This window comes from Rana temporaria, chromosome 5 (genome assembly GCF_905171775.1).
Source record: "Rana temporaria chromosome 5, aRanTem1.1, whole genome shotgun sequence".
In the NCBI taxonomy this organism is placed as follows: Eukaryota; Metazoa; Chordata; class Amphibia; order Anura; family Ranidae; genus Rana; species Rana temporaria.
In genome coordinates this window covers 170,016,307-170,042,098 of record NC_053493.1, presented here as the reverse complement: position 1 = coordinate 170,042,098, position 25,792 = coordinate 170,016,307, and the positions used below count along the sequence as shown (strand labels likewise).

At 43.6% G+C, this 25,792-nt stretch overlaps 1 protein-coding gene across 2 annotated transcripts in view; it reads right to left on the bottom strand.

The window, feature by feature from the left end:
* Nucleotides 1-25,792, bottom strand: part of SACM1L (SAC1 like phosphatidylinositide phosphatase) — a 168,029-nt gene that overhangs the window by 106,594 nt on the left and 35,643 nt on the right. Inside the window, exons 4-7 of one of the 2 annotated variants that reach the window (XM_040353372.1) lie at nt 21,872-21,999; nt 18,230-18,271; nt 17,613-17,762; nt 1,646-1,705 (exon numbers count right to left, since the gene is read on the bottom strand). In XM_040353372.1, coding sequence (XP_040209306.1) covers nt 1,646-1,705; nt 17,613-17,762; nt 18,230-18,271; nt 21,872-21,999 — 380 coding nt within the window. The remainder of the gene's footprint in view (nt 1-1,645; nt 1,706-17,612; nt 17,763-18,229; nt 18,272-21,871; nt 22,000-25,792) is intronic. The other variant, XM_040353373.1, reaches the window with a different exon arrangement.

Sequence of the window (25,792 nt, the reverse complement as noted above, 5' to 3'; positions counted from 1 at the left end):
GCTGCATAATCAGAGACAAGGGCTTACCTTGGGGGCAGTATGGAAACCGGAGGCTGCTGCTGGTTCCATCCGAGCGGGTACTCCCTTCCTCAGGCCTGTCCTCAAGCTCCATTGGTGAGTGGAGATTGGCCGGGGAAAAATAGGCTGCTGTCCCAGGCAGCATGTCCTCAGTGTACTCCACCGTGTTCCTTATGAACACAGCGCCAGAAAGTGCATCACGCGACTTCCGGTTCCGGCGACATTTCGACGCGTCACCGGACGCCATTTTGATACAACTCGGTGAAGCCGAGGAAGACAAGGCTTCCACCAGGCAGAGCTGGGGGAAAAACCTGAAGGAAGTTGCCACCACTTACATAGGTAAGCAAGTACCTCCAAAAATAGGGAACCCTTCTGGCCAAAAAGATAGGGACTGAACACACCCAGGACTTGGCCACAACCAGTACTGGATGTTGCCAGAGCAGGGGGGTCCGCCAACCACAGTTACCAGACCTAGGAAAAACAAAAAACGTGTCGGTGCTCCTGGAGGTTCTGGAAACACAAAAATACTAAGGGTCAGAGGAAAGGGAGGGGCCTTTTAAATTGTATCCGATTTGTGTTTCCTGTAGAGGGCAGAGCCAATCATCTCTCAAGTAGCTGTCCTGGAAGGTGAGGGGGGAAAAGGGATCTCTCCAGCGGTACACTGTCACCACTGACAGGGCTTGCATCTTTACCGGTCTTCTTTCTGGGTTAGCGAGTTCTGGCCCTTTGAATAGCTGAGCCGCAATGATGTCACTTATGCGCATGTACGTGGGAGTCGCCATCGTGGCAAAGCGCTCTGAATTGATGGCACATTCAGTTTGTCCTCAAGTCAGAGCACAGTGCGTATGCTCAGATTACGTCACTGGCAGCAAAAATTGTAAACAGCTCCTTAAAAGTGCACGTTTATGAGATATTCATTGAACCTATAGGTAAGATTATAAGCTTACCTGTAGGTGCAAGTAAAGTAAAGTCTTACTTTGAAGTTCTAGAAACCTTTTATATAAGGCAACAAAGGATTTATTAGTGTACATCAAGTCAAAATTTGTTGTTTTAGTTTAGGATCAAGTTAGACCTATGTCAGTTTTTTTTTTCAGTCTGTTATGTCAGTGAATTTCCCTTCCAGTTACAGAAACACAGTGTGTATTAAAGGCATATCTTGCCAAAGCAAGAGGATATTCCTTCTTTCACAGTCGTGTAGTAAAGGGATATCTTGCCAAAGCAAGAGGATATTCCTTCTTCCACAGTCGTTATCAGGACAGTGTAGCTCATTTGAAGATGGCCCTTGCATCTCCTGTTCAAGTAACACTTTTTTGGATATAACATTTTTTTTGGATTCCCATTGCTTTTTGTACTGGACACAATGATCACCAAAACAATGGTGGAGATGGTGATACCCCCCAGAAGAGACCCATAAAGCAATAAAAACCAAGCAGGAGGTTCTAACATTTACACGTTCTATTTAAAACAAAAAAAAAAGTCTGCAGCTTGGTAGGAAAAACAGAGTTCAGCAAGCCCACCAAGTACTGTAAAAACATTATACAAAGCAATTAATAGTAAATATTCTAACATGCTGCTATTACATTACTTATATATTTTGCCTACTAAAATATTAATAAATGTGAATTACCTCCGGTTGTGCAGAAAACTCTCTCAGTAAATGTCCATTCCAAACAAACCTCTGATCAGCCTGCAAAAAGAAAAAAAAAAAGAATATATACTTGAAAAACAAGTTTTATGAAGAACAAAGCTTTCACATTTGAAAAATGAAGGTAAAAATCCACTTTAAATTAGATACTCACAATGTCTAGAATTTTTTTTAAATATTAAGTAGAAAAACTTGGGCTTTACAACTAAATCAAGTTGAATTTACCAACTTGATTTACCAACTTAATAAACAAAGCATGCACAGAGTCAAAAAATTCAGTTGATTGACCACAAATAACAATTTGGAATAAGCTAGATCACTTTGCCTTTGGAAAGACTATTCTTTCCAAACATTTTGTAGCAGTAAGGCTAGAGGTCGACCGATATATCGGTTGGCCGATATATCGGCCGATATTTGGCGTTTTTAAATTAATCGGCATCAGCCGATTTGTGCTTTTAAAAAGCCGATTGATAAGTTCAGCACCGCGACTTGCAAAAAGCTTCTGCAATACAAGTCAATGCAAGTGCTTCCCGTAGAAGACCTCTCTCTCTCTCTCTCCTGGGCAGACTGCCAAGTTTTAGAAAAGATATACAATGTTGCTACTTATCAATTAACTGAACTCCGTGTAGGAGAATTCTCAGTTTAACCATTTAAAGGCTAAATCTTTTTTTACATTTGTTGCTTACAAGTAAAAATCCTGTATTTTCTGCTAGAAAATTACTTGGAACCCCCCAACATTATATATTTTTTTTTAGCAGAGACCCTAGGAAATAAAATAGCGATTGCTGCAATATTTAATGTTACACGGTATTTGCACAGCGGTCTTTCAAACACATTTTTGGGGGAAAAAATATACTTTAACAAATAAAAAATAAAAAAAACAAACAGTAAAGTTAGCCCATATTTATTTTTTTTTCGACCAAAAGTTTTCATTACCTGTTTTTGTGTTATATATATAACACAAAAACAGGTAATGAAAACTTTTGGTCGAAAAAAAATAAATATGGGCTAACTTTACTGTTTAGCCCAAAAGCGCCTGAAAAATCGGTTTAACATATCGGCCCAAAAAAATCAGCTATCGGCCACCGTGATTTCTAAATATCGGCATCGGTATCGGCCAGAGAAAAACCCATATCGGTCTACCTCTAAGTAAGGCCCCTTCCACACTGAGGTGCCAGTAAAACACTGAGCGCTATTGAAGAGCTTTCTATTCATTTCAACGGAGAGGGGCGCATTGGTTCGTGGCGTCACAAGAGGGCAGGGCCGCCAGATGACATAGTCAGGTGACCCGTCCCTTACCTATATAAAGAAACATCAGACGGCGGAGCCTGCAGTAGGCAGCCAGCCTTCAGCGTCAGTGAGAGCGTCTGTTTTTTCGGGTCCGGCGGGTGGCCTGATAAACGAGAAAATTACATATCGGGGACACGTTTTTTATTTTTAATAAATTAATTTTCAAAAACTGTGTGTGTGTTTTTATTACCTTGTGACACTTTTTTGGTGAATAAGTACATGATACGCATTCACATGGGGGAATATAGGGGCCCCCTTGTTTAAGCAAATTTACACTGTTATACAAGCTGTACACTCACTACTTTACATTGTAGCAAAGTGTAATTTCTTCAGTGTTGTCACATAAAGAATTAAAAATGTACAAAATTACAGGGACGCCACTTTATTGAGTACACCGTGCTAGAGACTTCCCCACTGTTATGGCTGCGCTGGAAATCCACCAAATTATGCAAATCCCTGCTTGGAAGGATAGGAGAATGGGTAGGCCGAGAGCATAAGTATGCTGGATTCTAAGGTTTCAAATGAAATTGCACAAATAGTACAGCCTTAAAAAGGATGGTCATGGAGTATTTCATATTGGGATTTCTTTATCCTCAATTCACGAGAGTAGGCTCCGAGAGAGAATTTTCTGCTCTGGCTGAAAAAACCCCATTCTTAAGGGAACCTTATTGCTTGCTACAAAACTGAGGTACTTCCCTGATGGGAGGGGTTATATGGAGGGGAACTGTCTTCAATTGGTTGTGCCAGTGTCCAATCACTTATAAAAATCCTGTTATTTTTTACTTTTTGCTATAATAAATATCCCCAAAAAAGATAAACATTTTTTTTTTTACAATAAGCGTTTGAATGGTTTACGCAAGTTATAGCGTCTGCAAAATAGGGAATAGTTTTATAGCATTTTTATTAATATTTTTTTTTTTTTACTAGTAATGGCGCAGATCAGACCATTGTCATTTTACAGCGATCAGTGCTATAAAAATGCACTTGATTACTGTGCAAATGACACTGGCAGTGAAGGGATTAACCACTAGGTGGTGCTGTAGGAGTTAAGTGTTCCCTAGGGAGTGATTCTTACTGTAGGGGGGCGTGGCTTGCTGTGACACGTCATTGATCGTTGTTCCCGATGACAGGGAACACGATCAGTGACAGTGTCACTAGGCTGAACGGGGAGATGTTGTGTTTTTTTTTTTCCAAGAAATCCAAGTTTATGAAAATGTATAAACAGGTATACAAACATTTATAACAATGGGTAAACATTCCCCATATATTCATTGGCAAAAACAATTACGGTTATCCAAAGCTACTCCATTCCCTTCCACAGGTGTATCCCCCGGCATAAGCATATAAATATGTACATCCTGCCCTTGTATACCATAAAAAGGAACTTGTTCATCGACCGTACAGCCTGCTAGGTCCCAAGTGACTCCCCCCCCGTCCAATCCCTCTCACCCCGAGCTTTAACACCACCATACTCAAACTGTACACGTTTCACCATCTTCTAGCCATCTATCCCATACATGAGAAAATTTTTGTGGTCTCCCTCTATGTGTGTAAATCATTTTCCTGTAAGGGAGAATAGCATTCACCTCCTTTTTCCAGTCCCTCAGTGTCGGCGCCTCTGTTTGCATCCATACCTTGGCCACTGCCTTCCTAGCCAGGAATAACGTTTCACTCATAAAGATTGCTTGGTACTTTTCTATATCTACATCAGGCAACAGTCCCAACAGACACAACTTCGGGTCCATGCCCACCGGGGTTCCCATATTATCATGCAGAAATTGAGTCACCTGCAGCCAGTATGCCTGTACATCTGAGCAGTGCCATATCATATGATAAAATGACCCCTCCTCAGCTGCGCACATGGGACACAGAGGGCTCCTTGTGGTTTGAAATTTCGCCACTCTCTGTGGTGTAATGTATGCCTGGTGCAGTATGTACAGTTGGGTTAACCTGTCTGACAGCTTAGGGGACACAGCTCTAACCCCCTCCAGCACCTCATCCCACTCCGTGTCATCTATGGGGCCCACGTCTCTCTCCCACTTTAACCACTTGACAACTGGGCACTTAAACACCCTTAATAACCAGACCAATTTTCAGCTTTCGGTGCTCTCACATTTTGAATGACAATAACTCAGTCATACAACACTGTAACCAAATGAAATTTTTGTCCTTTTTTTCCCACAAATAGAGCTTTCTTTTGGTGGTATTTGATCACCTCTGCGGTTTTTATTTTTTCCGCTATAAATGAAAAAAGAAAGAAAATTTTGTAAAAAAAATGAATTTTTCTTCATTTCTATTATAACATTTTGCAAAAAAGTATTTTTTTTTCATAAATTTGGCCTAAAATGTATACTGCTACATATCTTTGGTAAAAAAAAAAAAAAAATTGGGTTATTATTTAGTCTGGGTGAAAGTTATAGGGTCTACAAGCTATGGTACCAATTACTGAAAATTGATCAATTTGATCACATCTGATGTACTGACAGCCTCTCTCATTTCTTGAGACCCTAACATGCCAGAAAAGTACAAATACCCCCAAAATGACCCCTTTTTGGAAAGAAGACATTCCAAGGTATTTAGAAAGAGGCATGGTGAGTTTTTAGAAGTTGTAATTTTTTCCCACAATTCTTTGCAAAATCAAGATTTTTTTTTTTTTTCACAAAATGTTCATATTCGCCGGTTATTTCTCACACACACAGCATATGCATAACACTAATTACACCCCAAAACACATTCTGCTATTCCTCCCGAGTATGCCGATACCAAATGTGTGAGACTTTTACACAGCACCATCAGGCGTTCTGGAACACCCAGACCAATTCTGACATTCCTCTCCTACATGGAAAAATCATCATTTATTTGCTAGAAAATTACATAGAACCCCAAAACATTATATATGCTTTTTTAGCAAAAACCCTAGAGAATACAATGGCGGTCGTTGCAACTTTTTATCGCGCACGTTATTTTCGCAGCAATTGTTCGAATGTGTTTTTTTGGAAATAAAACGGTTTTGTGCTTTTAAAAAAAAAAAAAAACATTAAAGTTAGCCCAATGTTTTTGCATAATATGAAAGATGAGGTTACGCCGAGTCAATAGATACCCAACATGTCACCCTTCAAAATTGCACACGCTTGTGGAATGGCGCCAAACTTCGCTACTTAAAAATCCCCATAGGCGACGCTTTAAATATTTTTATTGGTTACATCTTTTTAGTTGGAGAAGAGCTCTAGGGCCAAAAGTATTGCTCTTGCTCCAACGTTCGCAGCGATACCTCACATGTGTGGTTTGAACACCGTTTTCATATGTGGGCGGGACTTACGTGTGCGGTCGCTTCTGTATACGAGCACGCAGGAACAGGGGCGCTTTAAAAAAAAATATTATTTTTATTGTTCATTTCACTTTATTTATTTTAGTTTGATACGTTTTTCCCCAAAAATAAATGTTTTGATCACTTTTATTCCTATTACAAGGAATGTAAACATCCCTTGTAATAGGAATATAGCATGACAGGTCCTCTTTACAGTGAGATGTGGGGTCAATAAGACCCCACATCTCACCTCTAGGCTGGGAAGCCTGAAAAAAAATTAAAAAAAATAAAACGATCCTGGTTTCGATCGTATCGGTGAGTCAGAAGAGGCACCGGAGGGAGAAGGGAGGGGAGACGTCCCCTTTCGCCTCCCGTAAGAACAATCAAGAGGTGGAACAGCCGACATGATTGTTCTTATGGTGTAGGGAATCGCCGGCTGAAAAAAATGATATCTGAATGATGCCTGTAGCTGCAGGCATCATTCAGATATCCCTGCACGAAGTCAAGGACGTCATGACGGCCGGCGGGCGGGAAGTGGTTAAAACGCATTTTTTCCCCAGAGTATTTTCTGGGTACTGCAGAGTATTAGCCGGGGAATTGCAGAGTATTGGTGTTGGGGTATTGCAGAGTATTGGTGTTGGGGTATTGCAGAGTATTGGTGTTGGGGAATTGCAGAGTATTGGTGTTGGGGAATTGCAGAGTATTGGTGTTGGGGAATTGCAGAGTATTGGTGTTGGGGAATTGCAGAGTATTGGTGTTGGGGAATTGCAGAGTATTGGTGTTGGGGAATTGCAGAGTATTGGTGTTGGGGAATTGCAGAGTATTGGTGTTGGGGAATTGCAGAGTATTGGTGTTGGGGAATTGCAGAGTATTGGTGCGGGGGGTATTGCAGAGTAATTGTGCAGGGGTATTGCAGAGTATTGCCGGGGAGTAATGCAGAGTATTGCCGGGGAGTAATGCAGAGTATTGCGCAGGGGAGCAATGCAGAGTATTGCGCAGGGGGTGGTATGCAGAGTATTGCGCAGGGGGGTATGCAGAGTATTGCGCAGGGGGGTATGCAGAGTATTGCGCAGGGGGGTATGCAGAGTATTGCGCAGCGGGGTATGCAGAGTATTGCGCAGGGGGGTATGCAGAGTATTGCGCAGGGGGGTATGCAGAGTATTTCGCAGGGGGGTATGCAGAGTATTTCGCAGGGGGGGTATGCAGAGTATTGCGCAGGGGGGGGTATGCAGAGTATTGCGCAGGGGGGGGGGTATGCAGAGTATTGCGCAGGGGGGGGTATGCAGAGTATTGCGCAGGGGGGGGGTATGCAGAGTATTTCGCAGGGGGGGGGTATGCAGAGTATTTCGCAGGGGGGGGTATGCAGAGTATTTCGCAGGGGGGGTATGCAGAGTATTTCGCAGGGGGGGGGGGTATGCAGAGTATTGCGCAGGGGGATATGCAGAGTATTGCGCAGGGGGGTATGCAGAGTATTGCGCAGGGGGGTATGCAGAGTATTGCGCAGGGGGGTATGCAGAGTATTGCGCAGGGGGATATGCAGAGTATTGCGCAGGGGGGTATGCAGAGTATTGCGCAGGGGGGTATGCAGAGTATTGCGCAGGGGGTGGTATGCAGAGTATTGCACAGGGGGGTATGCAGAGTATTGCGCAGGGGGGTATGCAGAGTATTGCGCAGGGGGGTATGCAGAGTATTGCGCAGGGGGGTATGCAGAGTATTGCGCAGGGGGGGTATTGCACAGTATTGTAGGGGGGGTATTGCACAGTATTGTAGGGGGGGTATTGCACAGTATTGCAGGGGGTTTCAGGGATGGCTGAGCAGGGATGGATGGATCTGTGACTGCAATAGTCACAGATCCATAAACAGCACTGCTGACACCCGCGCTCCCCCCTCTCACACTGTACCGCTCGGTACAGAGAGAAGAGGGAGGAACCGGCGTCATCAAAAGACGCCGGTTTGTTTACATGTGATCGCTCCGTCATTACCGCGATTCGTGATCCTCTGGACCCGGCGGTCACGGATGTTCCCGTGTGCGCGCCCCAGGGGACGCGCGGGAGACGGACTCTGGGAGGACGTACATTGACGCCCTCCTAGAGTTAACCTCCCGCCCTGTAGACGTATATTGTCTATGGGGCGGTTACCAAGTGGTTAATTTGGCTGCCTGCGCTATCTTGCTGGTCCTACGTCTCCTGATGACATAGTAACAATTGGACGTGAGTCCAGTGGACTCCCTCCCAAAAATCACATCCAACACCTGTGGGGCGCTCACATCTATACCGGTTGAGCCCAACTGGGCTCTAAGGGCATGCCTGAGTTGCAAGTATCTAAAATGGAGTTGCGGCGGAAGGGAGAACTCCTCCCTGAGTCTGTTGTATGGCTTTGGGCCAGTGACCGACATGACCTGAGACAGATACAGTATCCCATACGAAGCCCATACCCCTGGATCAGGGACCGTATCCAACTCTGGCAGGGAGCTATTTTTCCACAGCGGGGTATGTGAATGCACGTGACTCCCACCTTGTTTTTTTAAGGCCAACGTCCCATACCTTTTGGTGGTGTAACAGCATTTCTGCCCCGAATCTGGCGGTCCTGCATCCTCCATGACCTCTCCTAAAGATTGCCTGTATGGGAGTGTGTAAAGGGCTATCCGGCTTATTACAAACTAGTGACCTATACCTCTGCGACTCAGACGTGTTGAAATAGTAGAAGTGTGACAATTGCGACGCTATGTAATAATCCTGTATATCAGGGAGAGAGCACCCCCCCTCTGTGTTCGGGTTTTGAAGTATACGCCATGCCAGCTTATGCCTGCCTGCACCCCACACAAAAGAGTTTAAGATAGCTTCAAGTTGTTTAAAAATCTTAAGGGGTATATAGAGGGGAGCATGCCAGACCATATATAGAATTTTAGGCAATAGGATCATCTTAATCAAGTTTATTCTACCCATCACCCCTAGGGGTAACTTCGCCCATGCCTGCGTTCTAGATTTGACCACCGCAAAGAGCGGTTCCACATTCAGAGGGACATAATCTCTAAGATTCCTCGTGACCCGTACCCCTAGGTATTTAATTCTGCCACTCTCTGTAATGGTAAGTCATGGGACACTGCGGGGGGGGTGGGGGAGGTGGTGGAGGGGGGGGGGGGAAGACTGATCCAAAGGGAGAATTTTGGACTTATCCCAATTGATCCGTAGGCCGGAGAATCTCCCCACCTCCTCTATAATATTTAGTGCTGCCCTCAGTGAGGGGTCCTGGTCCTCCAGATATAAAATCGTGTCGTCCGCATATAGGCCAATCTTTTCCCAGGTGTCTCCCTTCCTGAGTCCCACCACCTCCGAGCTAAGTCTAATGGCAATCGCCAACGGCTCAGCTGCTAACGCATATAACAGCGGCGACAGGGGACATCCCTGTCTTGTACCTCTCTCCAGGGAAATCTGTTCCGATAACCACCCATTCACGAACACCCTTGCCTTGGGGGTCTGGTATAACAACTGGACCCATTTATTGAATCGTGGGCCAAATCCGTAACATCTCAGGCATTCCCATAAGTACAGCCACTCGACTGACACTCGAGTCGAAAGCCTTAGCTGTATTCAAAGCAACTACCACCCGGGTTCCCACATTGTCATGCTGCGCTTGTATGTTCATGAATAACCTCCTAATGTTCATCGCTGTGTTCTTCCCTGGCATAAACCCCGTTTGGTCCCCATGAATCAGTGAAAGGATCACCGAGTTCAATCTAGATGACAGTACCTTGGCTAAGATTTTAATGTCCACCGGAAGCAGTGATATTGGCCTATAAGATTCTGGGTATTGAGGGTCCTTGCCCGGCTTAGGAAGAACAATTATCTGTGCTTTCTGCATAGAGGAGGGGAGAGTTCCCAATTCAAATATAGAGAGATATAACGCCCTCAACCTGGGGATCAGTGTCTCTGAATATGTAGTGTAAAAATACTAGCGGGAGGCCGTCTAGGCCAGGAGCCTTAGACTTGGCCAGTTGCGATAGTGCCGTGGCTATATCCTGGGTAGTAATTGGGGCTTCCAGCATCTGCACTTGCCCCCGGCTCAGCTGTGAAAATTGCAGTGTGTGCAAATAAGCCCGTATTTCCTGTCGCGTGTGTGTACTTTGAGATCTATATAATTCCTCGTAGAAATGTCTGAACCTATCTGCCACCACTGGAGGGTCCGTAATGATCGAGCCGTCCGGCTCCTTCAGTGAGACCACCACTGGCGGCCAGTCCTCCAGGTGCGCCAAATACGCCAACATCTTCCCCGCCTTCTCCCCATGCTCATACACTCGTGCCTTGCTGAAAAAAATGCGCTGTTTGGCCTTCTCCATATGCAACTGCGTTACCATCCTAGTCTGCATTCTTACCTTGGTCAAATTCTCTATTGTGGGCTGATTATTAAAAGCAGTCTCTAGATCCTGCAGCGCACATTCCGCACTGTTTACAACTAATTTGGAGGTCTGTTTAAGTCTATGTACAGGGAGTGCAGAATTATTAGGCAAATGAGTATTTTGACCACATCATCCTCTTTATGCATGTTGTCTTACTCCAAGCTGTATAGGCTCGAAAGCCTACTACCAATTAAGCATATTAGGTGATGTACATCTCTGTAATGAGAAGGGGTGTGGTCTAATGACATCAACACCCTATATCAGGTGTGCATAATTATTAGGCAACTTCCTTTCCTTTGGCAAAATGGGTCAAAAGAAGGACTTGACAGGCTCAGAAAAGTCAAAAATAGTGAGATATCTTGCAGAGGGATGCAGCACTCTTAAAATTGCAAAGCTTCTGAAGCGTGATCATCGAACAATCAAGCGTTTCATTCAAAATAGTCAACAGGGTCGCAAGAAGCGTGTGGAAAAACCAAGGCGCAAAATAACTGCCCATGAACTGAGAAAAGTCAAGCGTGCAGCTGCCAAGATGCCACTTGCCACCAGTTTGGCCATATTTCAGAGCTGCAACATCACTGGAGTGCCCAAAAGCACAAGGTGTGCAATACTCAGAGACATGGCCAAGGTAAGAGAGGCTGAAAGACGACCACCACTGAACAAGACACACAAGCTGAAACGTCAAGACTGGGCCAAGAAATATCTCAAGACTGATTTTTCTAAGGTTTTATGGACTGCTGAAATGAGAGTGAGTCTTGATGGGCCAGATGGATGGGCCCGTGGCTGGATCGGTAAAGGGCATAGAGCTCCAGTCCGACTCAGATGCCAGCAAGGTGGAGGTGGAGTACTGGTTTGGGCTGGTATCATCAAAGATGAGCTTGTGGGGCCTTTTCGGGTTGAGGATGGAGTCAAGCTCAACTCCCAGTCCTACTGCCAGTTTCTGGAAGACACCTTCTTCAAGCAGTGGTACAGGAAGAAGTCTGCATCCTTCAAGAAAAACATGATTTTCATGCAGGACAATGCTCCATCACACGCGTCCAAGTACTCCACAGCGTGGCTGGCAAGAAAGGGTATAAAAGAAGAAAAACTAATGACATGGCCTCCTTGTTCACCTGATCTGAACCCCATTGAGAACCTGTGGTCCATCATCAAATGTGAGATTTACAAGGAGGGAAAACAGTACACCTCTCTGAACAGTGTCTGGGAGGCTGTGGTTGCTGCTGCACGCAATGTTGTTGGTGAACAGATCAAAACACTGACAGAATCCATGGATGGCAGGCTTTTGAGTGTCCATGCAAAGAAAGGTGGCTATATTGGTCACTGATTTGTTTTTGTTTTGTTTTTGAATGTCAGAAATGTATATTTGTGAATGTTGAGATGTTATATTGGTTTCACTGGTAAAAATAAATAATTGAAATGGGTATATATTTGTTTTTTGTTAAGTTGCCTAATAATTATGCACAGTAATAGTCACCTGCACACACATATATCCCCCTAAAATAGCTAACACTAAAAACAAACTAAAAACTACTTCCAAAAATATTCAGCTTTGATATTAATGAGTTTTTTGGGTTCATTGAGAACATGGTTGTTGTTCAATAATAAAATTAATCCTCAAAAATACAACTTGCCTAATAATTCTGCACTCCCTGTATCTTAGTGTCTAACACCCTGCACACCTGAGTTTTAAACAGATCCCAACGGGAATTAATATCCGTGTAACCCTGACCCTCCGGGAGTATGAACTGCAGTTCCCTCTCTATGCTGTCATGATCAGTCAAGGCTGTCAGCCAAAAGGGGTTAAGTCTCCACCCCCTCACAGGGGCCCTATCTAGCAAAGATAACTGTACCCAGCATGGCGAGTGATCTGACAAGGCCCTAGGAGCAAACCCGGCCCCCCCCACCTTGGGCAGCAGTGCAGCTGAGACCAACACATAATCAATGCGAGACATAGTAGCATGGCTGGCTGAATGGCATGTATAAGCCCTGACCTTGGGGTTCCTTTGTCTCCACACATCCACCACAGCAAATTCTTTCATCAGGCGTCCCAGTCTGGACAAACCGGGGGACCCCACAGGTCCCCCCGGCATTGCTGGTCTATCCAGGCCGGGGTCCATGACCATATTAAAATCTCCCATCCACATAGCCGGTACCGTCGGGTGCCTAGCCATAAATGCCAAACCCTGCGTGACGACCTCCGAGCTGTAGGGAGGAGGGATATAGCATGCTATCAACAACATAGGCATTCCCCCTATGCGTACATGTAAGAATAAATATTTCCCCTGCTGATCCGACTCCAGTGTAAGCAATTCAAAAGGGATGGCCTTTGACACTAGCAGTGAAACACCCCTGGAGAAACTGGAGTGGGTGCTATGATAAGCCCATCCAATCCATGGGCGCTTCAGTGCGGATTGTAAATGACCGGTAACGTGCGTTTCTGTTAAAGCAATAACGTTCGCCTTTTGCGCTTTAAGATAAGCTAGGGCCGCCGTGCGCTTGATTTTATTTCTCACCCCCCTCACGTTCCATGTTAGAAATTTAATAGAGGTCATGGCACCATTAAATATAGCTTACGGGGTCGGATCTGCAGCACAACATTCCTATTCACCTGTGTAGCCTTCATTAATCTTTGGACATCCCATTTCCCTGTTTTTGCATATGTACATTGCCGTATCCCATCTATATACCACATACTCCAATACAGCAACCATTCAGGGTCCCAACAGTGGCCCTGATATTACTCAACACCCCACCCCCCACCCAGCCCAGCACCTCCCCAACATGGTGTGAGCATACAATCCCCAACCAACAGAACCCATATGTAAGAGAAAAAAAAAAACACATCTTCCAGCAGGAAAACCTGACTGGAGGCACGGATCTTAGGTTCTGTGTGTACCATGGCTAAACCATCATACACTCGTCTAACGGGACGATTGTTCACTGAGCAATACGTGGATTCGATACGGGGAAAACATAACATATCCAAGATTTTATAGTTCTTTTGCTCCTCTGGTTTACCAGATCCAACGCTCTTTGCCGTCCCCACCGCTTTATTAAACTGTTGCAGGATCCTGTTCTTGTCCACTGCGGCATAAAAGCTAATCTGAGAAGGGACTTCCATCCCCCCCCTCCCCCCGGAGGGGTTCAACGCCAGATCACAGGCCATCTCTGATGCAGTCCCACAATATTCCCTGGGCCCCATGTCCAAAACCCACAAACAAAATTAACCCCCCCCCCCCCCGGATGAGGGATGAGGATTAAATCAAATATCAATGTCACAGTCTAGGGGTCACTTATTGTTCAGCAGCAAGTCCCATTTGCATAGCTTTATGCAGGATAGGGGAGGGGGGGCGCATTCCTCCTCACTCCGTGCAGCCTGTCCCCAACCCCCCCCCCCCCCCGTGCGTTACTCACAGATTTTCCAAAGCAGGCCTCCCTCCTGTCTCCCCTTCCGATCCAACCATTCAGCTGCTGCTGCTGGGGTGTCAAAAAACAGTACACGTCCATCTTCTTCCACTCGCAGTCTGGCTGGGAATAACATGGCATATTTTAAATGCAACACACGCAGGCGGCGTTTCACATCTTGAAATTGAGACCTCTTCTTCTGCACTTCTGTGGAGAAATCCGGGAACACTGCTACCTGTTCATTCTCCACCCGCATATTCCCCTTCTCCCGGGACAATCGCATGATTTTATCCCCGTCACGAAAGTTCAGGAACTTAGCAATAAATGTGTGGGGAGGTGCCCCTTCAGGAGGGGGCTTCGCTGGGATCCTGTGCGCCCTCTCCACCGCAAACATGGCGGAGAACGCCTCTCTTCCATATATTCTAATCAGTAGCTGTTCCAGGTATTATGCCGGGTCTCTGCCCTCTGATCGCTCCGGTATCCCTATAAAGCGCAGGTTGCAGCGGCGGAGTCTGTTCTCCATTTCGTCTTGGTGCGCGTGTAGTTGTTGAAGTTGGCGCTGCACCCCCTCCGCCGCCCGTTGCATGGGATACAGCACATCCTCCGCAGCTCCTATGCGTTCCTCCGTCTCCTTAACCCGCTCCCGGACCGCAGACAGATCTTGTCTCATGAGTGAAATATCAATTTTCACTTCATCAATCTTGGTCGTCAGCGTTCCCTGCAGCACCGCTATAGCCTCCAGCACTTTAGCCGTCTCCGCCGCATGGCGATCTTCTCCCGAGGCCTCGTGGGCGCCATCTTTGGCCTGCTCCTCTCCCCTATCATGGCGGTATTTAGCCAGTTTGTCTGCCGCAGCAGATGATTTCTTCGGTGGGGACATGCCTCCCACTTATCCCAGCAATTCCAGACGGATTTCCAGGGAGTTTAGCAGCAGAAATATTCAGCCAGGATAACACACAGGATCATCAGCCAGAGGAGCTCCTTCCACCCACGTCCTACTCCATCGCTTGCCAGCGGAGATGTTGTGTTTACACCAACATCTCCCCGTTCTATCCCTCCGTGAGACGATTGCGGGTATGCCTGCAACAACCGCTTCTTAAAGGGGGGACACACATATATATATATATATATATATATATATTATACACACACACACACACACACACATATACACACACGTCCTTCTGCCTGCCCGTGCCATTCTGCAGACGTATATTTGCGTGCGCCGGGAGGCAAGCGGTTAAGTAGTTAATTTCCCTTTCAATGATAATGGTGAACAGGAAAATAAAGAAGGTGAATCTTCCCAACAGGGGCACAGCAAATTTATTACATAAGTGACTAAATTCCACTAAAAGAAAGCTGCATCTCAAAAAAAATTATAGAAATTCAATTCAGGAACAGTGTTGCATGACTGCGCAATGGTCAAAGTGTGACAGCGCTGGATCCTAACTTTAAAATTTGTCAAGCCCTGCTCTAATAAAAAAAAAAAAAAAAAAAGTTTTGCCTTTAGTTATACTTTAAATGCGTCTTCAGTGCCAGCCTGCAATCTAATGTATTTTAGCAGCTGTATGGCTGACCCTAGTACAGAGTTGCAGCATTTAAACACAGGCACAATAAGGCGCCTGAACAAACGTTCCAAATCCAAGAAAACAGACATGTATAGGTCAACTTCCAGATTTGTAATGTAAGGAGGGGCCCTCTAAAGCGTAGAACACACACAAAAAAAAAAAAAACACGGATGAAAAGTACCGCTTTCAAATCAATTGTACGATAATATGATCGTTAGTACACAGCTTTCGAGAGCCGATCATGACAGTTCACCAAAAATTATCCGAAGGGACAATCACAGACGTTTTTCTGGTACAATACCAGATCATACAATTTTCATTTAATCTGTAAAATATTCACCCGAAAATAAAAAAAATCAGTAGACCACGCATGCTCAAACGAAAGAATACAATATGTTTCATCACTTCCGAAGTTGTATTCTGTCCTGAAAATTTTCTTAAGTTTAGTAACCTCTTCATTTTCTATGAGACTAGTGTGCAAAAAATATAAAAAAAAATTAAAGACGATCATTCGTCCCATCTCATCGTGTGTACGTGTCCTTCCCACCAAGAAAATCCTTTGGATTTAAACTCACTACATGGTGACCAGTTTCTAGTTTTTTTAATCCTTATATTAAAGTGAGAACTTTGGCATGCCTACCCTCATTAGCATTCTTCATGTACAGCGTAGGGCAATAAAGCTGTAGGGGTTCATGATAGCTGGAAGTTTATATTTGGAGATTTTACATCCAAGGCTTGTGGGCTTTTGGGTTTTTTATAGTTTATACTAGGGATTGACCTATATAGTTTTTCCGGTGTTGATACAATACTGATATTTCAGCCACCACTCCTGGCCATAGCTGATATTTTATACATAAAAAAAAAAAAAAAAAAGAATTAACCCTGTCATTCATTTTTTTTAGTTTTTCCATCACCGTTATTGCTGTCACAAGGAATGTTAACATCCCTTGTGACAGTAATAGGCATTGACAGGTACTCTTTATGGAGAGATCGAGGGTCTATAAAACCCCAAACCCCTCCACTGCACTTTAAAGTATTCAAAACGTTGTTTGAAAACTTTTTTTTTTTTTTTGAAAACTTGCGCCTTCAAGATACCAGTAATCCGGGAAGTGAGCTCATGACATCGCTTCCTGGTTACTAGATCCGAGACCAAAACAAAGCGTCGGATTTGTTAGGGTCTTCGGCCAGCTGTCGGACATGCCGGTTTTTGCTCGGGCCTCTGGTGGGACGGAAGAGCCCGGGCGAGCGTCGGAAAGGCGGTGGGGGGGGACGTCCCGCTGCTTGTAATAACAGCCGAGCTGTGGCTGAGCAGCATCAGTTGTTATTACAATAAAGCTGATCGTCTGCTCTAAACAGCGGTACCAGGATGATGCATGCAGCCCCGGTAAAACCCCCTAGAACCAATATCGGTCAGTTTTTTGACCGATACTTCGAAAAAAGTGAATATCGGGCACCGATAATCGTCGATCCCTAGTTTATACCTTCGAAATAACACTTACAAGCATCAGTAGGGCAGAGGTCAGCATTAGCAATTCACATTATCATCTCAGGGGAAAAAAATACTAAACTTGCTTGCTACGATTTAAAAAAATAAATAAAAATACTGCTCAGAGACACCTTCATGTGACCCAAAAAAACTGGAAACCCTAGTTCACATGGTCCTTATTTACTAGGGTTATTCAGAGTGTTTTATCATTTAGAGATTACATCATTAAAAACCAAGCACCGATTGCCTGTTTTTTATGCTGATCTACTTCAGGATATCAATTTACAGACCAGGAACAAGTAAACAGATTATGACTCCTGACCTTCTTCTGCATTTTCTGCTCTGTAGCCTAGTTCCAGCCAAGATACTCAAACTATGGGGCCAGCACTACAGACAAGCAATAGCAACCTTAATATTTTTCTCAAAACAGACATACATTAAGTGTTGATGCAGTACAATATACTAGAAACAGAAACGTAGTGATCCATCATTATTCATACCCTTTCTAGTAGACTCATTTCCTGGAACTCCGGACTTGTATTTGATAGCCGCTGTAGAGTGTGAGTGAGATCATAGGACGTGGAGAAGTAAAATCCATCAACACTGAGAACATGGCTGATCATGGAAAGGAAGGATTTGTTATCCTGCAACTGTTAAGGTAACAAGCATTAGAAAGAAAGAGAGACACAGAGAGGAAGAGAAGGTTACACCCCCCTACTTGGTTATTTTTTACTGTCAGTGTCTGGGAGATTTTCCGTCACTTCCTGTTCTGTAGGTAGAATAGGAAATAAGAGAAAATCTCTAAGTGATCAGAATTCACATTTTAGAGAGTTGCAACAGTGACAAGAGTCTCCACTGAAGGATTTTCCCTCACTTCTTGCTCTGGAGACTCAGACAGTAATAAAATGTCACAAAGAATCTAACTTCTCCCGACTAACTCTGTTGTTTCAAATTTTATACTCTTGACTGAATGTATATTTTGGCTTAAAACCTTATGTGTAGGTTTACTGTATGCGAAGCTTTAAAGCATACAAAGAAAAAAATTACCATGGAAAAAAAATAAAAATAAATTTACATATACTTTGACAGTTAAAGCAGAACTCTATCCAAAACCTACCAAAGGATAGCTCTCTAACCCATTGAAATCAACCGTGAAGTTCTGAAATAAAAAAAAAAACAACCGCCTCATAGCAGAAAATTGATATCTCATTTCCAGACGTGTATTATATATTAGATTAGCATTAAAGTGATACCAAAAGGTTCCATTAAAAAAATAAGCTTTGTGCAACTATATTGCATGGGATGGTCACCTTTCTCCTGTTCTGGTAGTTAACCTGACAGCCCTGTCAGCTTTTCCCCCCCTCCAGGATACCTTCTGCAGCAAGCACCCGTGGGTGCATACTAACAAATACGATGCCAGTAAGCCACGCCCTGATCCCTCCTCACAACTGCTGGAACTGGAGACTGCGCTGGAATGGCGATATGGTGGTAGTGGGGCATTTTTTACTTTAATGCAGAGAATGCAATAAGGTAAAAAATCCATTTAGACTTTAGCACTACTTTAAAATCAAACTTTGGCCAGGCTATGGACATTCAAATATGTATATTTAAAGGGGTTGTAAAGGTTTGTCTTTTATTTTCTAAATTGGTTCCTTTAAGCTAGTGCATTGTTGGTTCACTTACCCTTTCCTTTCAATTTCCCTTCTAAAATGTTTTTTTTCTTTGTTTGAATTTCTCACTTCCTGTTTCTCCTCAGTAAGCTTTCCACCATCATCCGAGCAATGGAAAGTCATTTAGAACAGCTTACTGAACACCTTACTGAGGAACAGGAAGTGAGAAATTCAGACGAAGAAAACAAAGAAAAAAAACATTTAGGCTTCATTTCCACTGGCGTTTTTACAGCCACTGTTAGGCTTTTTTACAGCTTAAAAACGCCTGTCCATTTTATTTTTATTTTTTTTCAAAATAAATATTTTTTTTTTGTGAGCTGCAGCTTTAAAAATGCCGCGGTCGCGTTTTTGAGCGTTTATGCGCGTTTAACGTCTGGCGTTTTTACAGCTCTACTCTGGAGCTTCAGAACGCCCTGGTCCCGCGTTTTTTTTTACAGCTCAAAAACGCCTATGTGGGAATGAAGCCATAGAATAACATGGACAGGCGTTTTTAAGCTGTAAAAAACGCTCAGAAACGTGGCTGTAAAAACGCCAGTGGAAATGAGGCCTTAGAAGGGAAATGGAAGGAAAAGGTAAGTGAACCAACAATGCACTATTTAGAAAATAAAAAAACTAACCTTTACAACCCCTTTAACGAGCACTAAAACTTGTAAACAGGCCCATCACTGACCTCTGTATCTGCAGACACTGTGGAGAAATTATTCATCAAGGTTTACAAGGAAAGCAAGTCAAGTCAGGTCGGGTTTTAGCATATTTTTCTCTCCCCCTTATACTAACCTTTCCATCATACCGTCGCCACTCCTTCCTCTAGCACAGCAATCAGAAATGCATGCAACTTTAGTGTAAGAAAGAGCAGGGGACTGCCTAATGTCCTACTCTGTGACAGCAGCCCTGAACACATCATCAGTGCAGGGAGGGAAATGTGGTCTTTGCAGAGACACGGTCATTCTGCCCTGTAAGATTGGAAGCCTGCGATGCAGTAAATTTTACAGATGGATTTCTTCATAGCCCTTGTAGCACCAGAGGCCAATGGTGGCTGGTAAACTTTACTGGTGTGTGCAATATAACTTAAATTTACAGTGGAATTCAAGTTTTTTGGGGACTAGTTAAATTTACTATATTATGTTTGCACATCATTTGTAAATGTTATATTTAAAAGGGGCAGCCCAACACTTTTTTTTTTTACTTATTTTAATCCAGTACAGGCTGTTTCAACTCTGTAGAGTGCAGATATGCTGCCAAAAACCGCAAGGCTGCTATATCGTTAAGAAAAGAGTGTTGCCATAATCCCCCAGGAATACGCACTTGCCAGCCGAGTAGTACCAGGAGGAACACCATGTTCTGCAAGAGAACCCTTTCACTGCATGCAGAGCGCAAATGCACAAGGGCTGTGCCTGCTGCTCAATAATGCCTTTTCTGATAACTAGTCTGTGTGAAGATAACAGCGCCCCTGCTGTATGGTCTAGGTCAGGGATATGCAATTAGCGGACCTCCAGCTGTTGCAGAACTACAAGTCACATGAGGCATTGCAAGATTCTGACAGCCACAAGCAGGACATGCAGAGGCATGATGGGACTTGTAGTTTTACAACAGCTGGAGGTCCGCTAATTGCATATGCCTGGTCTAGGTGAAGATCAGCTTCCCTTTAGAAGAAAACAGTGCTAAATGCCACTAAATCTCTTCTGCTAAAAGCAGCACAGTGTACAGCAGCAGCAAATCAAAAGCCAGCCCACCACAACACATAGGGCAGGCTTAAGATGTGTTAGGGTGGGTGGTGGAGATTGGTGCTGTCCAGGGCCACCATCAGGCAGTACACCTGTAAGGTGCCCGGAGGTCCCCAGATGGGCGTCCGCAGAACTTTTTCCGGGGGGGGTGTACAGTACAGAGGGTGTACAGTATGTGTATATAGAAGGGGTGGATGGTATTGGTATATAGAGGAAGGAAGGTGGGTATATACCGCTCTATATACAGGACAGATGATGTATATATGCAGTCAGTGATGGAGGAATACAGGAAGGAAGATGGGTGTATACAGGACAGATGATATGATCTTTCCTATATCTGGCACCCCCCTTCACTGATCATACCTGTATGCACTCAGCTGCCCCCCTCTTCTGTACATATGTCAGCCCCCCCTGTACACAAACAGCCTCCTCCCTTCACTTGTACTCACAGCCCCCACTTGTAAGGTCACAGTGGTCTTCCTTCTCCCAAGTCCTGTTTCCACATGTCCCTTTGAAAATACATTACAGGCAGCAAAGCAAACACAAGGGTGCACATACAGGAAGCAGCCAGAGGTGGCAGTAAAGAGCTCTGTAACTCAGTGACACTGATCTTGCAACAGCTGTGGAGCCGACTCATACAAACACAGAGTCAGCACAGCTACAGATGCGAGCATGGCAGACCCTTGCCGATTCCAGGGGGGGTCACTCGCCCCCCCTTAACCCTATAAGCGGACGCCCATGAGATATATTTGAATAAAAAGGGTTTCTTACATAGAAAAAATATTTAGCTTGCACAGAACCTACACAAAGTTATAAGCAAGTACAGAGGGTGAAAGGTCATAGCTTTGGTACCAATGACTGCAAGGAATCCCCAGATAAAATGGCCTGACCTGAATAGTGGAGTCCTGTTCTAACTGAAACACAGATGGGTTTGTTTCTGTCAACTGCAGGAAGACAAGACCAGCAAGAAGAACACCAATATACTTAATTTCTTAGTGTTTTACGTACACTAAGCATAACTGAGCTGATGTGAGGTGGGAGGGGTTATAGCCTCAAGGGGTTGGCCTTCAGGTTTTCTGTATGCCTAGTGTCTATTTCTCCTGTTTGAGGCGGTATAAAACTCTAGGTTGTTTAATATAATCAAAGCTGTGTCCCTCAATGGACAACAGATACAGGGCAGAGTCAGTGGTGGTGCAGCATATCACTCCATGAAGTGGACATTTCCTCATGTTAAAATGATACAACATAGATGGGGCTGTGAGGAGCAGCAGAAGTGTGAGTTGGAGTGCTGAAAACGTTGCCTCCCATACACATTACTTTTGCTCAAGTAACCATACATGTTATCTGTAGCTTGCAAAAACTTACCTGAGTATCAGTTAAATGCAAAATTGTCTTTTTATAGGAAATAACATCAAAGTCTGTGGCTTTCCAAATGGAATGATTAAACAGATCCCCTACTTTCTTCTTTCTGGTAATTACAATTAGATACATCCCTGATGAAGAAAATTGTATACATTTTAATATATTTTGGAAACATATCCCAATAAATACCTGACATTCAGCACGAGACATACTTAAGTAAGATCTTACTGAAAAAACTCAGACATGCGATCTTCTCAACTGTGTGTGTCTATTGGCTCCCTGGATTTGACTGACAAAAAAAAGAGCCAATGGCTCCCACTGCTCTAAACCGAAGCTTGTGACTCGGGTAAGTGTTTTGGTATGGGGAGGTTGTAAAGAGCCACTGAAAAGTTTTTTTTACCCAAATGCATAGAATTTACCAAAGTGTTTGTTACCCTAAAAAAAAAAAAAGTGGAAATTCTAAAATGGTGGACTGGGCATAAGGTGCACAGCAGCCAGAGTAAAAACACTTATACAGTGAAATACCTGGTTGATTCTGCCTGGCTATGCCCTCCCCCCTGTAAACTGACCACAGTTTATCATGGCTGCTGAGACTGACACCGTGTGTACAGTTTACGTGCCTCCGTCATCAGCTGCTATTTGCAGCTTTCCTCTGTCTTCCTCCCCCCTTCCCTCCCTGCCTGCCAGCTCTGTCCACTCCACGATCCTCCCTTCCTACTGCTTTCATAATACAACAACCTTTCAACAATCCCCTCTGCTATTCTTAAATGTTCCTAGTGCATTTTTTTTTTTTTTTTTTTTTTTTAAACTGCTGCTGTGTACCCGATTTCACAGCACCAATCGGCGCTCACATGACCGACCGGCCGTCTCTTTCCTCATCTTCTCCTCCTAACTGACGTCAACAAGGGCTTCTCAGCCCTGCCCACTTTACTGTCAGCTCTTGAGAGGCGACCAGTCATGTGAGCACCGATCAGTGCTCAGAAATCAAAAACACAGCGTCAGTTTTTTGTTTTTTTTTATAAACAAATGCACTAGGGACATTATTAAACATAGCCGAGGGGATTGTAGCAAGGTTGTTGCATGGCTTAACAACCACTTTAAAAAGGTAAAAAGCTATTTGACTTTAGAACCACTTTAATTCATTGCATTGCCCACAGATAAAGGTAATATACTTGAATAAAAGAAAAGAGGCTGCCCTTTTAATTATTAATTCAGGAAACAAATAAAATATATATATTAGGGCTGTAACCTATTAAAACCGCAAAACCGGTCGAGTTAGTAAACACTGCAAGTTCCATCTTCTCAGACATTTATTTGTCTGCACCTCCATCATTATACAGGACAATCAAACCTTCAAACAGATTTTTTCTGATAAGAACGTTTTTGACCCTACTGTTGAAACTCTGTATTTTCACGTATGATTACTAATTTATTAATTCCTGTTATACTTTTGGAGGTACCTTGCATTGTCGAGTTGGTTTACTAGATAGCTTTGTTGGAATGTCAATTCCTTTTTCATTTTAATATGAACTGTATTTTTTGTGTCTAAATAAATCAAAAAACCTTTTAGAGAAAATTTCTCTATGTGACTACATTCTGACTAGCCTACAGTGCCTGAAAAGTCCAACAACTCGCCCCTAGTTATTCTCTTGTTCAATCGACTAATTTTGATTAATTATAATGCACATACATTTTTCGGATCACCGCCATATATAGTCCCCACTGTAATATCCATTCCACAGACATCTCCCCCAGTGTAATATCCACAGACATCTCCCCTACTGTATAGGAAGATTAGTGCTTGCTTAGTCTTACCAGAGAAGACAGCCAAACACGAGCAGTTAAAGCTCTAGGCTCACCTAGGCCACCGCCGGGTGGAACAAGATGGCCACCGCTCCCGGAGCTAGGCCAAAGCTGCAGGCTTTCCTATGGCAGAGGCAGCAGCAGAGCTCTGCGGATCAAGTGGTGTGCCGATCCGCATATGGTGACCTGCTCGGATCACGGATCATTTACGATACGTTGCACCACTAGTACCGATCAAAAGAATTTTGATCGATCAAAAGAATGTATGATTAATCGAGGACTTAATCTTTAATTTCCACATATAGGAGATTATATATATATATATATATAAAGTGGTGTAGTGTGGAAAGATAAGTACACCACTGGCTTCACAAGCTGGTATTATCTTTTATATGATCTCAAGGTGAGCAAGGGTGGAGGAGATCAGGAAGACAGTCTCCTCTGTCAAGTACTCTAATGCCCCGTACACACCATCACTTTATGTGATGAAAAAAAACAACGTTTTTAAAAACGTCACTTTAATTGACCGTGTGTGGGGGAAAACGTCGTTTTATGTCTTGTAAAAAACGACCAAAAAAAATTGAAGCATTTTATGTGTCGTTTTTTACTTCACAGAAATTGACCGTGTGTAGCAAAAAACATCGTTTAAAAAGACGTTTTTACACCCGCGCATGCTCAGAAGCTAGTTATGAAGCGAGCTTCAATGGAAAAACGTGGTGGAACGTAACCTCGTTTTGCTAGAACATTGAAGTTTCAAAAAGGTCATTTTTTACTTCACAGAAAATGTCGTTTTTTTTCATTACATAAAGTGATGGTGTGTATGCGGCATAAGCCTGCAAAGAGAAATGTTCTGCTTGTAGCTCTAAAAAAGCTCAACAAGCCAAATCCCATTTATTTCAATGGCCCCTGTTCACATCTGAGGGTTCTGTCGCCCATAAGGAAAACGCCTGAAACTCAAAGTACAAGAGCTTCTTTTTGGCTGATTACAAGCATTTTTGGCCCCATAGACTTCAATAGAAATGCCCGACTTGAGCGTTTTACAAAAGTGCTCAGGTGAGAATGGAAATCCTGCAACTGCTGCCAGGTGCAGAAACCAGGACAGTTTTTATATATATATATATATATATATATATATATATATATATTAGGGCTGTGCGTTAAACGCGATATTAACGGCGTTAACGCAAACCCATGTTAACGCCGTCAATATTTTTATCGCACGATTAACGCGGGAGCGCTCGGGGTGGACGTGCAGAGTGTGCAGCGGCGCGGCTTACCTTCTCGCTGGATTCACAGGCAAGTTACTCACCTTGTCCCTGGATCCAGCGATGCCACCCCGCTGTGTGATCGGCGATGCCACCCCGCTGTGTGATCGAGCGGGTCCTCCTCGCTCGGCGGGTCCTCCTCGCTCGATTCACAGTGTCTGTGTGCCGCCGATCTCCGTTCCCTGCGACGTTACGACGCACGGGAGCGGAGAACGGCGCCAAATTAAAAAAGTAAACAAACACAATACACACAGTATACTGTAATCTTATAGATTACAGTACTGTATGTAAAAAATACACACACCCCTTGTCCCTAGTGGTCTGCCCAGTGTCCTACATGTACTTTTATAAAATAAAAACTATTCTTTCTGCCTGAAAAACTGTAGATTGTCCAAAAGTGTCCCTTTATGTCAAAAATGGTTTTAGATCAGCTAGAAAACAGCGATCATAAATTATAATCACTTGCAGAATTGTGCGATATTTGTGGGGAAATTCGTCATAAATTAGATAGATTAATCGTGAGTTAACTATGACATTAATGCGATTAAAAATTTTAATCGTTTGACAGCACTAATTATATAATATATATATATATATATATATATATATATATATATATATATATATATATATATATATATATACACAGACACACACACACACACACACACACACACACACACACACACACACACACACACACACACATTTTGTGCACAACAAATAACAAAACAAAAAAACATTTGAGATTGGTATAGCCCTTGAAGATTTATAGAGGTTTCATAAGATACATATGGACATTTGTAGTAGGTAACTGAGGGTAAACTAAAGCGGTGTTGAAATCTCCATGATGGAA